Source organism: Emydura macquarii, unplaced genomic scaffold (genome assembly GCF_026122565.2).
Source record: "Emydura macquarii macquarii isolate MOO-44397 ecotype Brisbane River unplaced genomic scaffold, CSIRO-AGI_Emac_v2 contig_2205, whole genome shotgun sequence".
In the NCBI taxonomy this organism is placed as follows: domain Eukaryota; kingdom Metazoa; phylum Chordata; order Testudines; family Chelidae; genus Emydura; species Emydura macquarii.
Window position 1 is genome coordinate 12,109,346 of NW_027132342.1, and position 14,791 is coordinate 12,124,136.

General features: G+C 41.8%; 1 protein-coding gene across 1 annotated transcript in view; it reads left to right on the top strand.

The window, feature by feature from the left end:
- RFX4 (regulatory factor X4) overlaps positions 1 to 14,791 on the top strand; it is a 104,259-nt gene that overhangs the window by 30,674 nt on the left and 58,794 nt on the right. The window contains exon 5 of the mRNA XM_067558991.1: positions 12,033 to 12,094. Within this exon, the coding sequence (XP_067415092.1) occupies positions 12,033 to 12,094 (62 nt within the window). The remainder of the gene's footprint in view (positions 1 to 12,032; positions 12,095 to 14,791) is intronic.

Below are 14,791 nucleotides of genomic sequence, written 5' to 3' on the forward strand. Positions count from 1 at the left end.
TTTTAAAAATCTTCCCAACTGTTCCTCCCATTTCCCAATCTATTAGTATTAATCGTATTGTAGGTATAGAACCACTGGCATAAAGTTACCAATAACTTCAGCCTTGTCCCCGATTCTGCGGGCATTTCATTCTCCTTTCCTCCCCAGCATCCAGTGGCCTCTCACATAACTACTTCCTTTCTCTTTGTTTCTTTCATGTCCCCATGTGCTCCTCACTCTCTTAATCCCTCCTCCTGAAGATATAATCTCTTCCCCCCACAATTCTCTGTTTTAACATTTGTCTCAGAGATCCTGAATGTCTCTGATGGGGAACTCTGCAGTCTCTCATGATGTGTTTATGCTCCCTTCTAGTGTACTTCATGTAACTCCACTGTGCATTGTGGAGATTATATACCTCCTTCCATTGTCACCTTATTTGATGTTATGCTGCTGTGTCTTTGGTCAGCTACAGCAAATAAATATTTTAAAAGGGAAAAAGAAAGAAGTAGGCACCCAGAAGAATGTGAAAAATTACAGGCTGATTCTCATTCATACTAAGGCCACTGTACACCACCCTTGGCAGTGTAAAGGGTTCACTGCCAAAGTGATGTAAAGTGGCTTGGATGCGAATGAGAATTAAGACACATGTTTTTAAATGTTAAAGGGGGTGCATAATAATGTCACTGAGTGGGGGGTGATTTTTATTACATTTCTATACTGGCAAAAGCCCCAAAGTAGATGCAGTTCTACTGGCATAAAAGTCCTTGTGTTGATATAGCTTGTTTCATTTGAGGAAGTGGTATAAGCTATAGTTGCAAAAAGCACTTTTATTGGTGTAAGCTGCATTCACACTAGGAGGGTTTGCCAGTATAGCTATACCAGCAAGCCTCTTCTAGTGCAGACAAGGCTTTAGTGTAACAAGAAATTATATATTTGAATCTTTCTTTTTCATTATTATAATTAGAAAGAGCTTCAAAATGAAAGTTGCTAGATGATCAGTCCACAGTATAGGCAGAGTTCATGGGCAGAAGGAACCACTAGATCATCTAATGTGACCTCCTGTATAATACAGGCCACCAGTAAATATTATCCCAATTTTACAGATGGGAAACACATTTCTGTGCCCTTATATAAGGTCACATGACAGTTCAGTAGCCTAGCCAGGGATAAAACCCTGGGTCTCCTGACTCCTATGTTAGCACCTTGTCTACTGGCCCACATTAATCCTTAAATTTAAACACTTTTTTCCCCAATTCTTTTTTTCTTCCCAGTATTGGCTGGAAAAAATAGCTAATGAAAGAATGTATTCTATGTGATAGTTGTCCATTCCAAAGATTTTAGGGTCAGTACTAATGAGGTGTGTCACACACAGTACATACGCATTTAGAAAAATATAAAAATACATCTATGCCTTCTCACCAGTAACGTTTCCTTAGAGTTGATGGCCTCAAGACTCAAAGATGAGGGAAAAGCAATTCCCTCATTAAAACAAATAAATTAGATTAATCTATCAGAGAAGAGGATTGATGATGAGTTTGAAATGGCTACTATTCAGGCTAGGCTTTGTGTACTAATCAAGAGTGTGCATTGTAAATTTCTTCATGACAAGCTTGTCCTCCTGTGCAACACTCACTTTTCAGATGTATACATTTCAGTGGTTTTAAAGTGAAAAGGCAAAGACACTCAGGAAGTACTTCCTGAAGAGGCTAGAGCGACAGAACCCTGCAGCAGCCTGATTGGCCCACAGCATCTATTTAATCCAGGAAATTTGCCCAGGGAGTTGTCTGAGCAACACCAGAGATTGTGGCTTGCTAGGGCTACAAACCTTGGTTTTTTGCTCTGTCTTTGACCCCAGGCTGGCTTGTCTTTGGTACCTGTTTCCTGACTTGGGTTGGTAACTAGTTCTGAGTCCTGCATTCAGTCCTAGCCCAGCAAACCCTATTGGTCCAGTTGTCTACACCTTTGCCATTACAAGCAGTTACAACTCAACTCAGAGTCTGGGCCAAAGTGTTCAGGGATTCTTTAATCTTGAAAAAGCGGTGATCTGCTTGATTGTGCATTAGGCTGAATTCCATCTGGCTGGAGGAGTTCTTGAACTGGAATGCTTTTGTACATAGCTGGATTCAAGCAAGGGCTTCAACAAACTTTCCTAAAGGGCTCGAGCCAGTAAGACTGTTTGTGGGGTAAGATCCTACTCAATGGAAGTTGTCAGAGTAGAGGCCAGTGATTGAAGTGGGTGCAAAGGCCTTGTCTTGCTTGATAGTGTCAGCTGAGACATAGCAATCCTCAATGTCACAATCTAGATTTAGGGCTGACCTCATCCTACACAGCTCCATTGGAATCACAGCTTTGAGAGCAGGAGTACAGTCCCCTCCCTACCTCATCCCTCTCAAGGGGGATAGAGGGAGTAAGCAGTAGGCACAGTCATGCCTCCTCCCCCACTATGCACTCACCAGCAGAGTTGGATGGATGCAAGGGGAGAGGAGTATTATTTTACAATGGGCTGATTCATCATGTTCCTTCCCACCAGTGAAAAAGGGGCGCTCTGGAGGAATTGTGTCTCAGTAGTGCGGTGTCTCTGCAGCACAATACATTCCTTTTGTTCTTCCTGGGGCAGCGCATCTACATGGCACCCCATAATTAGTTTGAGCCTAGAATACGTGTTTTTTTCCGGGTGGGATTTTCAAAAGCACTTGGCATTGGACTGGTTGGTAAAACTCCAACTGGCTTCAATGGGAGCTGATTTAGGTCAAAGCTGAGGGCTTGTGAGAACCCCACCTTTCATGTATAAGATTGAAGGTACCAGTAGTATTTGTGATTCATGTTTTAACTGTGATGGGAAGTGCAGATAGCCCAGTTCTAGGGGAGCGGGCTCACCACTACAGTGAACAGGAGGAGAATGATCACCCTGGCAGAGTTGTCTTAGACCAGAAGAATAAAAAATAATTATCCTAAAACTGGAGAGTAGCACACTCCCTTTTTTTGTATCTCATTTCACACAAGCAAAGAATGTGCGCTGGGTGCAGTATTGGAAACTCAGAGAGTGCACAGCTCTTCAGTCAATGTTAGAGGAATGACAGACCCTGCTGGGGAAACTGGAGACAGATCTGAATGGTGGGAACTATTAGCACGGGTGAGAGTGTTTCTCTTGCCCTGTTTAGAACGTACTTAAAAATCATGAGTTCTAGACTGGAACTCTGAATCTTAGTGGTTGGAGTTCTATTTTGTTCTGGCAGATTTTAAGTTCTGGGCTGTTAATATATTTGTTTCTGTTTTATTCTAAATGTATTTCATTGCCTTCGAAAATCTTAGAAGTGTGGCAACAATGGTTTTCAAATAAGTGGAAAGAATTGCAAAGCATAGCACAGGCTTCCATTTAGCTCAAATGCACTTGTAAAAATTAAATTTACCTTTGAAAAATAACCATTTCAATGAAGGGGGAGGGGACATCTTTTTTAAATTTTTTTTTTAGCAAAATCCAACATTTTAACAAACAAACCAAAAAGCTTTAGAGACTTCACAAGACCCCAAAGATTGCTGGTCTCTCCCTCCCATCCTTAAGTGTCAGTGTGAGGATAGAGGCCTAAGCTGTTTTGGAGTCTCATACCACGGAAGAATTTAGGTGGAATAATTTGGAAGTATAAAGTTCACAGCTCAGTGGTGAATGGGATAAGAATGATGGCCCCTGGTGAAGGGATTAAAGGTAGAATAGGCAATACACTTTTCATTTTAAAGATAGAGAGGACCCTGTTTGTGTTTGAGCCCCATACTGTTTGAGGGATGTGTGATGCAATAGAAATTACAGATGGCATAAATCAGACGGGCAGGATGCACTTCTGCAGCTACTTGCTAGTAGTTATGACCACTTTTGCAGCTACCCATGCCTGATGTTTACATGGCACATGCAGAGTACCATATGTACATCTGCACTTTTTGTATATTTTTCTATATAATTGTTTATAAAATTTTTGGTAACCTGCACTGAGTCTTCCATATGAATTGTTCAGTGTTTATTTCAACATTAAAGAGGTACCAAAAGTATATTTAACTTGATATTTAAATTAGATATACTCAGGCAACTATTCTAGGTTTCAAAAGCACTGCTGGATTAAATGCTTCTTAGTTGTAATGGCTACATGGCTCTAATGGCCATCCAACATGACAGATGAAAGGAAACACGACAAAGTCAATCAGTCAATGGTGCTTGGCACCAGTGTGAGAGAGAAGAGCCCAGTTGTGTGAGCAGCAGACCTTCCCACAGTCGCTACAGGTCCACTTGCTAGATGGAGGCTGGCACACACTCTGCTTCTTGGCTCACCTACGGGCCACAACCTGGGCTCTCTGAGGACTCTTCACAATGACTGCACCCAGCTTCTCCAGAGTGAGCGGTTGTGGGCAGGATTCTCCCAGTTGTCATTTGGAATGCTGAATTTCTTGAGACCCTGCTTGACCTTGTCACTGTATCAGAGTTTTGGCCTTCCGCTGCATCGCAGGTAGTTCTTGAGTTGGCTATAGAGCACAACCTTTGGCAGACAATCTTGAGGCATGCGCTCCACCTGTCCCAGCCAGCGAAGCCGGTGAGCATCCAGCATAGTCTGCATAGACTGTAGGCTGGTTCTCTCAAGGATCTTGTTAGTGATCCTTTGGTCCCAAGTGACTCCAAGGATTTTTCTGAGACTGCGAAGGTGGAAGCTGTTCAATCTCCACTCCTGCTTTCACAGCTGTAAAGGAGGGTACTGAGAACACAAGCCTGATAAACAATCACCTTTGTATTCAGTGTTAGCAACTTGTTGTTCCAGACACATGAGGTAAGTTTGGGGTGACAGAAGCTTTGTTGATTCTCACATCAAGTTCTGTATCAAGGCTAAGTGAGCTAGTTAAAAGTTGAACCAAGATAGCAGAAGTGATCCACATTGTTCAGAGCTTCATCATTAACGTAGACTTTAGGTGGGATGTTTGTGCCCTGTGACATGACAACTGTTTTCTTATTGCTGATTACCATGCAGAACTCGATACATTCATCAGAGAACTTATTCATCATGACCTGCAATTCATCAGGTGAATTAGAGATGAATGCAGCGTCATCTGTGAAGAGCAGATCCTTTGAATAGTGAGCTGGGTGACATGCCTTTTGCTCTGAAATCACCAGATGTTAAACAAGCTGCCGTCCATCCTCGATTCAGTTAGTATGCCAGATTGATCATTTTCAAAAGCATACATAAGAAGAATAGAGAAGAAGATGCCAAAGCCAGTAGGCGCTAATACACAGCCTTGCTTCATGCCAGTATCAATGCTAAACTCAGACGATGCTTCATTTTCATACTGGATAGTTGCTTTCATTCCCTCATGGAACTCCTTAAATAGGGAGAGCACTTTTTGTGGACAGCCAGTTTTCAACAGGATCTTGTATATGCCACTCCTGCTAACTGTGTTGAAGGCTTTTTGTCGGTCAACAAATGCTCTGTAGAGAGGTGCCTGTTGTTTATGGCTTTTTTCTTGCAATAAGCGCATTGTGAAGGACATGTCGTCTTGGAACATCCAGCTCTGAACCTGCACTGGCTCAGGCTAAATTCTCTCAGCAAGGACTTGGAGTCATTTCAGCAGGACCTTTGCAAGCACCTTCCTGACCATGCTGAGCAGAGACATCCCTCGGTAGTTATTGTAGTCTGCTCTGTCCCCTTTATTTTTGTATGAAGTAATTACGTTTGCATCTTTCAGATCCTGGGGTATGCAGCTTTCTTCCCAGCAGGCACAGAGATGTGTGTGGATGTTGCTCGCAAGTTTTTTCCCTCCTGCCTTTAGGAGCACCAGAAGTATCTGATCATTGCCTTCTGCTTTCCCAGGTGATGTCTCGTTGATAGCTTTCTCGACATCTTCGAGAGTTGGTATTTGGTCCAACTCCTGCATCACGGAAGCTGGGAAATGGGAGCTAAGGCAGTATCACAGATAATGGCAGCCTTTGAGTAGAGTTTGTTGTAATGTTCTATCCATTGGTCAAGTTGTTCTTGCCTGTCAGGTAGGATGGTACCATCTTTCACTTTCAGATTTGCAGTCTTTATACAAATTGCACCAAGTGCCTCTTTGATCCCATCATAGGTACCACGAAGGCCCCCTCTTTCAAAGCAGGTCTGAATTTTCTTGACAGATCTTGCCAGTACTTCTGGGCACATTCTCTACTTCTGGACTGCCGCCTTAGCCTCTTTGAACTTAAGAGTTCTGGACTTAGTTAGTTGTTGAAGTAGACTTAGGCAACCTTACTTTTTCTTTTCTATAAGTGGGAGCAGCATCTGCAAACTAGTCAGGTTGTTTTTTCCAAAGACATGCTTGGCAGTAGCTGGAGTCTTATTCTTAAGTTTGTCCCATGAGGTGTCAGAATCAGGGGAATCAAGTTGACCATTTTCAGACACACGCTCAAGCACACGTTGAAACTTTCCCCAAGTGTCAGAGTCCTTCAAGTTAGTGATGTTAAGGCCAAGTTTGCTTTTTGGCTTTCCATGATGGATCTTTTAAGATGTAATTGAAGCTTGGCCCTGACAAAGGCATGGTCAGTGTTGCAATCAGCGCTACACATTGATTGAGCATCCAGTACGTCGCAATTGTTTCTGCGATGGATCAGGATGAGGTCAAGCTGATGCCAGTGTCTGGGGTGGGGGTGCTTTGCTGCTGCTACTGCCAGCAAAATAGGTGTTCGAGACTATCAGCTCACAAGAGGCACAAAGATCAAGGACACCATGGCCATTTTCATTAAGGCTATCCGTGCTGTGTTGGCCAATGATATGTCCCCAGTGCTCCAGTCCTTACCTACACGGGCATTGAAATAACCAAGAACAATGAGTCTGTTCCTTATGGGGACATTCTTGATGATTTGTTCCAGAATAGAACTCAAATAGAACTCTTCATTTTGCTGTTGAGAGTAGTCAAGTGTTGGTCCATAGCTGGATAGAAAAGTCAGGGTTCCCAAGTTCATATTCACATCCAGCTGCATGATCCTCTCATTAATAAATACCATACGGGTACATGCACTAAGGACAAACTTCTTGACAGCAAATCTGACACTGTATGTCCTTGGATCATTTTCCGGTTTCCCAGACCAGCAGAAGTGGTAGTTTACTTCATCTGATGATCCAGTTTACGAAAGTCTTGTCTACTGGGGGCTGCAATATCAACGCCCAGTGGATGTAGTTCTCTGTCAAATGTAGCTGTTTTCTGAAGTTCATGGTCTTTCAGTTCAAGTCTGGTTAACATAGTACAAACATTCCAACAAGCAATGATTAATTTAGAGCCAGGAAAGAAAACATTGGAAGGGAGCTTTTTTAGCCCATCTTTTCTAGGCCCTTCCCCAAATTGGGGGAAGAAGGCCACCCCTAAATAGTGCTACTTGAACATCTGAGCTGCAGCAGACACCTGGGTCCTGCCCCACCAGGATGAGTGACCATTGAGCACAGACCTTCAATGTGTATGCCTAGGCAAAACAAAGGAGGAAGGGGTTGCCTTGCCAAAGGCACTCCACCTTCGTCTCAGCAGGGACTATAGAATTCCAAGAGCGAGACGAAGGTCAAGACAATTGGAATAGGCCTGCTGCAACTTCTACCCAAGAACACCACTGAGTTGAAGGAAGCACCTGCCTTATCGTGTCTGCAACTGTGTCTTTTCTAAATGGGTGTGGTCCCAATAGTGTGGGTACCATTGGCCAACAAGATTCTGGCTCATCTGCTTTTCTGGGGACATTTCCTTCACTCAGGGGACTCCACTACCCCACCCATAGGTGCTTCCCAAGGGGAGATAGATTTATTGACCTGTGCCTGTCACTCACCATTGCATTGTTGGCTGCACCATCTACACATCCGGTGGTGAATCCCGGAGGGACCTATTGCTTCATAATAGGTATTGTATGTCACACTGTAGCTGTTTAACCTCAAATATATGAGAATGATTTGAGGGAAGCCCTCCTCTCCATTATCTCTGGTGTTCCCGCTAATCTCAGAGAAGAAAGGTCACCTGTCCCCGTCCCTCCCACACACACGGAAAAAGGGTCTCCCATACTTCTTACTGATAACATTAAAACACAACATAGACATTCTGTCCACTTTCATAAAACCATATTTCAGGATTAATTTCAGGATTAACAAGTGTTAAACAAATGCAGATGTGTTTGGTAATAGTCCAAAATAGAAGAAAAATGTGCGTGTGATTTTAGGAAGTAATGAATCCTACCTTATCTAAATTCTAGGCAGTTGCTAATAGGGGCATCAAGTATGACTATTTGATTGTGTGATGTTTTACCCAATGATGAGGGAGATTTTTAAATAGCTCAGAGGAAAATGCACTAGATTCCCTCTCATAAGAAGGAAAAACCAGAACTCATCCAAGGCATGTAGGAAAGGGACAAAGCTGAAGTTATTAAGCGGGGAAGAAAATCAGAGGATCACTGGTTCCTGTGGAGGGGTTGAGGGCACAGATTATCTTCATGTGAAACTCCAGGGCCACATCTGCCTAAAAAAATCCCAAGTGAAACTTAATGTAAAACAAAGCATATCCAAAAAAGTCCAGTGTAAAAGTGTCATTTTATTTTTAATAAGTGACTGTAAAAGCTACACCACCTTATTCAACAGGTCTCCCTATATGTATTTAGATTTATATGTGCTTACTTTAGGAACATATGGGGTGAAATCCTGACCTCACTGAAATCAATGGAAAAACTCCCATTGACTTCAGTGTAGGCACAATTTCACATGACATTTTTTTTCTCTGTTATTACTGCACAGCCAACACTGCTATGGGGAAGGCCGCTGGATTCTATTCTTGCTCACACATCACCACCAGAATTATTAAGCAGGTTCAAATTGCCGTCAAATGTTGCCCTTATTCATATCTGTGCAGCCTCAGAGAATCTTCATTACTGGTGATGAGAAGGAAAGGACCCAGCTTGACTTTCAGATCCTAAATTGAATTTTCAGTTCTGACAGCTAGAAAAAAGCATTTCTTTTATTTACAAAAGAAGAGCAAATTTTCTCTGCTAGTCACTGAAAGTCAATAAACATGAAACCTCATGTTGCTGTTTTTTACAATCACTTTTCAGAGTGGAAACACACTTTAAAACCAATAGTCAGACGTCTGTTTTTCCCATTGATTTCAATGCACAGTGAGCTTCTCCCCAACCTACTCAGCCTCACTTCCTGCCTCTTGGCAGGGAACTAGCTCTATCTGTGGAGTTAGAACATAGTCACCTACTACCATATAAATATAAACATTGAAAATAACAGTTATTTCTTAAATAACATTTGTTGTGGTTGCAATTACACACACACACACACACACACATCCATGATGTTTGTGGAAAAATGCTGGAATTTTCCTTTAAAGTTTTGCTGGACTTTAAAAAAATGTCTATAGAATATTTTTATTATCAACACACACTTCAGCAGTGCTCCAGAAAGCCTATGTTGCAGCTTAATGTGCTGGATTGGGGGGCGGGGGAGGGGAGGACAAATCGACTGATTATTTGCTTTATTTATTCTTCTCTTTTCCTGATTATTTCTGCCCTGACATGTAGAAATGTGATTTCTAGACTTCAAGAACTTCCACAGCATATGGTTCATAAAGTAACATTTACAGTGCGTATTATAACACTTAAGCAGCACTTGGCACACTTTAAAAGTAAATCCTTTTTTTTGTTTTGTTTTTAAATAAAAATGAGAGTAAAAGTAAAATAGAGTATGTTTGCTCTTGAATCTACTGCTGTAATATTCAACTTTGGGAGTGGAATGGTACGTTCTGAGTGACAGCAACCACCAAAAGAAAAAAGGGGAAAAAATCCTCAGAAAGTGGTTCTTCAACACTGCCTTTTTTTCCCACAGCCCTGTGGAGCCCCCAACCCTGTCTGCAGAAACTGAAAGAGAGAGGGGTGGGATTAATGTGTAATTAAAGGGAATTTGGAAGGTTGAGATGTTGCGGAATGTTAGATCAGTAGCTGGAACAGCATGTGGTGTTCTTTAGGCAGGCTTCATTGAATCCATACAAAAAAAGAAAGAGGGACTGCTTGCCCGTCTGCTCATTTATCAAACAGCGCGGCTGAACTTTCACAGTTCCACAAAAGTGTTTTACCATTTGCTGAAGTTTTGCTCCAGAAATTAAAGCTGAACATCCTAGTGAGTCTGAACATACATAGCATTTTTGACACAAGCCAAAGCGTGCAACGTTTTCAGAAACAAACACAATTTGATTATCTGTCACACAAGGAAAATTATTTGTAGATTTGGTAGGAAATATTTGTGAAGAATAAACCAAATATGTGATACCATAATGTCTTTATGAAGCACGTTTGATCTAATAGCACGTTCCAGAGCTTTCGATCATCAGTCAGGGTTAGTTTTTGATTGCTGATACCAATTGTGGTAAAACTCTACTTTATGGAAAAAGTCCATATTATTTAATTAATCTTTAATTGACATTTTCTTCTGTTTGAACAGCTTTTTTAGTCCTTTTATCTTTGTCTTCAATTAATTTTACATGGCTTTTATCTAGTATGGGAAAAATTCAGCAATAATCTAGTGTGGAAAATAGAATGCTTATGAGTAAAATAAAGGAAGAAATTCCTTCTTCATACCAATCTGCAAGGCCTACTGCTTTCTTTCTTATATGGCAGTTCTGGGGAAAGAGGTTTCATTATGCCTCATGTGATACGCCAGACTGGATTCAATCCTGTGAGGGGGTTGCACTGTCTTGGACCTCAGTAGGAGTTGGACAGACTCATACAAGGGGACTTTGCACTGATGCAGGGACTAGACTGCATGAAGGAGTCAATAATTATTGAAGGCATGATCTACTGTTTGAATTAATTGTCTGAGTCCTAAATGTTGCTGGCACTGAAGATGTGTTGTTTGTTACCAGTCCTCTTCATTGTCTATTGAGCATAAATCAGTGTTCAGATTCTCTGCTTTATCCTGTTTGTGTGAAGCGCCGTTATTCTCCATCCACAGTATAGATCAAGCCTGTGTTAACACTATGCTGCCCCTGTAAACACAACTGTGAACCTCATTGAACAGAATCGTGGCCTCTGTCAAACAGCAACATTGTCCCAAGGAATCCTCTCATAGTGGTGCGAGTATTTTAATAACAGGACTGTGGGGGCCTTGAAAGAAGTACTGCATTCTAAGAAACATTCTGCTTCCAGAACCAACAAGATGAGATATTGCACATATATTAATATTTCATAACCAAAAGTTACCTACATTGTAAAATCTCAGGTTTATTTGACCAGAGCACTGAGGAAATTTTCCAATTAGTGTCTTACTAGGGCAACGTGAGGTCCCCTGGTCTTGCAGGCACATACATGAATAACTTTAATATTAGACCCAATTTTAGGTGAAACTCTCATTAAGCTCAAGGGCAGAAGTGTGCCCTTAGAGTTTATGAACCATGTCTCACTCTGGTATAAATTCAGAGCAGCTTCATTTAAGTGAATGGATTTGTTCTGAATTTCATTTGTTGTTTCTTCTCTCATTCAGTAAAGGGAATAAAACCATACATCATTTTTTAGAATGGGTTCATTTGGTCAGATTTCTCCTGTCACACTTTACATGTATGTGCAGTGGTACTTGCAGCTGTATGCATGTTACACATGGTGCATACCATTGGCAGAAGTGCCAATTTGGGGGGTAGGGCTGCCCAGAGAGTGGGAAGAATGAGCCGTTTGCCATGGGCTCCCATTTGAGAGGGTGGCCAAACTGAGTGGTGGTGTGACTTATCATGATGGAGGGCCTCAGGGCCAAATTTCAGCGAGTGGTGTTTTGACCTGGCTCCAGGCCAAATCTGAGTGGCAAGGCAACCCTGGGCAGCAGGTTGCAATAATTGAAATGGGGAGCCAGGCCCACCTGTCGCTGCAGGGTGAGTGCGATTGTGCATACTAGGTGACAAATTTCTGGGGGTGCCTCTGTGTATGCACAATACAATTTCTCTTCCCTCATGCTACCCAAAACAGGCTACATTAAAACTACAGTATTAGCGTATGCGCTTTCTTGGATTTGTTAACATGCCAATGTATTTATTTGCAGATAATAAGACAACAATTTCCACAGTTAACGACAAGAAGACTCGGAACCAGAGGCCAGTCGAAGTGAGCAACGTATAGTATTATTTCACATTCTCACAGAGGGCCAAATTCTGCCATGATTTCCTGCCACAGAAGATAGGGGCATGACTCCAGGGATGAATTTTCTCTGTAGCATTTTAGGACCAAACTTTGCCTGAAGATTCTACTGTAGGGTTCCCATTGACTTCTATTTCTGTTGCCTTGGAAGCCAATACCAAGTAATATTTTCTCTTACTGATGTAGTAACTATGGTCATTTGTAATAGTCTAAAATGGCATCTTTTACTTATTTCAACATTCTCTGCTAACTTTCTGAAATGTTATAGAGTTATAATAACATCATTTATATTTTATATACATTTTATATAGCACCTTTCTTGCCAAAAAGTCCCAGAACACTTCACACACTATTTAAGATCTTCACACGCACCACTAAGTTGCCACATTACACCCCAGAAATGGTTGCATTTATTATGTAGTATGCAGTTTAGGACATAAATGGCAGAACACTATCAAAAAGAGATTCTAGAGGGAATGTAGGTAGAAAGAATCCAATTGCCCAAACTGAAAATTGGCCAGAAATCAGTAGTTAATACACTCTGCTCTTGTGAGAAGATGAGATCTTCAGTAACCATAAGTGGTCAGGACTTCAGTTTCCTCTCTCATCCAAAAGATAAAATTTCAAAATAAAGTGCATCCTAACATCAGAGGAATTGACTCTATACTGATTTCAGAAAAAAGAGTGAATACAACATCACTCTCTGCAACACCTAGGTTTTTCTTAGAGGTCCACATATTGGCCAGATCTGACCCTTAATTTGTAAGATATAAGATGAAAGCCCTAGGTAGTATGGTTGCAAAATTTTGTTGGTAAAACTTCTCATTCCCATGTAAAGCCTATGAGCATGATGTTATTGATCAATAAGAAAAAAATATAAAATAAGAAATAAACTGATACATTAACGATAGAATCATAGAATATTAGAGTTGGAAGGGACCTCAGGAAGTCATCTAGTCCAACCCCCTGCTCAAAGCAGGACTAACCTTAGCTAAATCATCCCAGTCAGGGCTTTGTCAAGTCGCAGCTTAAAAACCTCTAAAGACTGAGATTCTACCACCTCCCTAGGTAACCCATTCCAGTGCTTCACCACCCTCCTAGTGAATTTTTTTTCCTAATCTCCAACCTAGACCTCCCCCACTGCAACTTGAGATCATTGCTCCTTGTTCTGTCATCTACTACCACTGAGAACAGCCTAGCTTCATCCTTCCTGGAACCCCCTTTCAGGTAGTTAAAGGCTGCTATGAAATCCCCCCTCATTCTTCTCTTTTGCAGACTAAACAAACCTAGTTCCCTCAGCCTCTCCTCATAAGTATTGTGCTCCAACCCCCTAATCATTTTTGTTGCCGTCCGCTGGACTCTCTCCAACTTGTCCACATCCTTTTTGTAATGGGGGGGCCCAAAACTGGACACAATACTCCAAATGCGGCCTCACCAATGCCGAATAGAAGGGAATAGTCACTTCCCTCCATCTGCTAGCAATGCTCCTCCTAATGCAGCCCAATATGTCGTTAGCCTTCTTGGCAACCAGGGCACGTTGCTGACTCATATCCAGCTTCTTATCCACTGTTACCCCCAGGTCCTTTTCTGCAGAACTGCTGCCTAGCTCGTCAGTCCCCAGTCTGTAGCTGTGCATGGGATTCTTCCGTCCTAAGTGCAGGACTCTGCACTTGTCCTTGTTGAACCTCATCAGATTTCTTTTGGCCCAATCCTCTAATTTGTCTAGGTCCGTCTGTATCCTATCCTGACCTTTCAGGGTATCTACCACTCCCCCCAGTTTAGTGTCATCTGCAAACTTGCTGAGGGTGCAATCTACCCCATCCTCCAGATCATTAATGAAGATGTTGAACAAAACCGGCCCCAGGACCAACCCCTGGGGCACTCCGCTTGTGATTGGCTGCCAGCTAGACATGGAGCCATTGATCACTACCTGTTGAGCCCGATGATCTAGCCAGCTCTCTATCCATTTTATTGTCCATTCAGCCAACTGATACTTCTTTAACTTGCTGATAAGAATACTGTGGGAGACTGTATCAAAAGCTTTGCTAAATAAACCAAGAATAACTCCTGCATTGAAAGACATTCAATCAAATACCATTTTAAAATCTGATTCCACTTCTTTCTCCTTCTAATAAATAGAACCATGGTGACGTGTTTCTAGAATGTTCTCTTCACTGAGATCAAAACTAACTATATGACAACCTGCCACCATCTCCCTGAGACAATTTCTGTGAGAATTTCCTATGTTTTATAACCAAACTCTTTTTCCAGAGTGACAATCCTCAGACAGTTTCAAAACTGAGATCTCATCCCAAAGATCAATGTGCTCCTGCCCAGCTACCATAATGGTTAATAACCCAAACTATTATTCAGGTGTTATTGATGGGCTAGCCCAGCTGCACATTAGCAAAACATGGTAGGCCAGGATGCCCAGGTTTAGAAATGGACATGATTTCTGCTCTGGTTCAGAAAGGGCAGTATGTATGAAGATGTGACTATTTGGTTTTGGGGAGAGTGTACAGTTGCATGATACAATCTTACACATGAAGTTACACCTATGTCAGCTGCAAAGTCATTTGGTTAACTGCTTTTCAGCTGAAAGGAAAGGATGAGTGTTACCATGTTTGTCAATAATGTTCATTGGTTTTAGAAGGCATCTTGAGT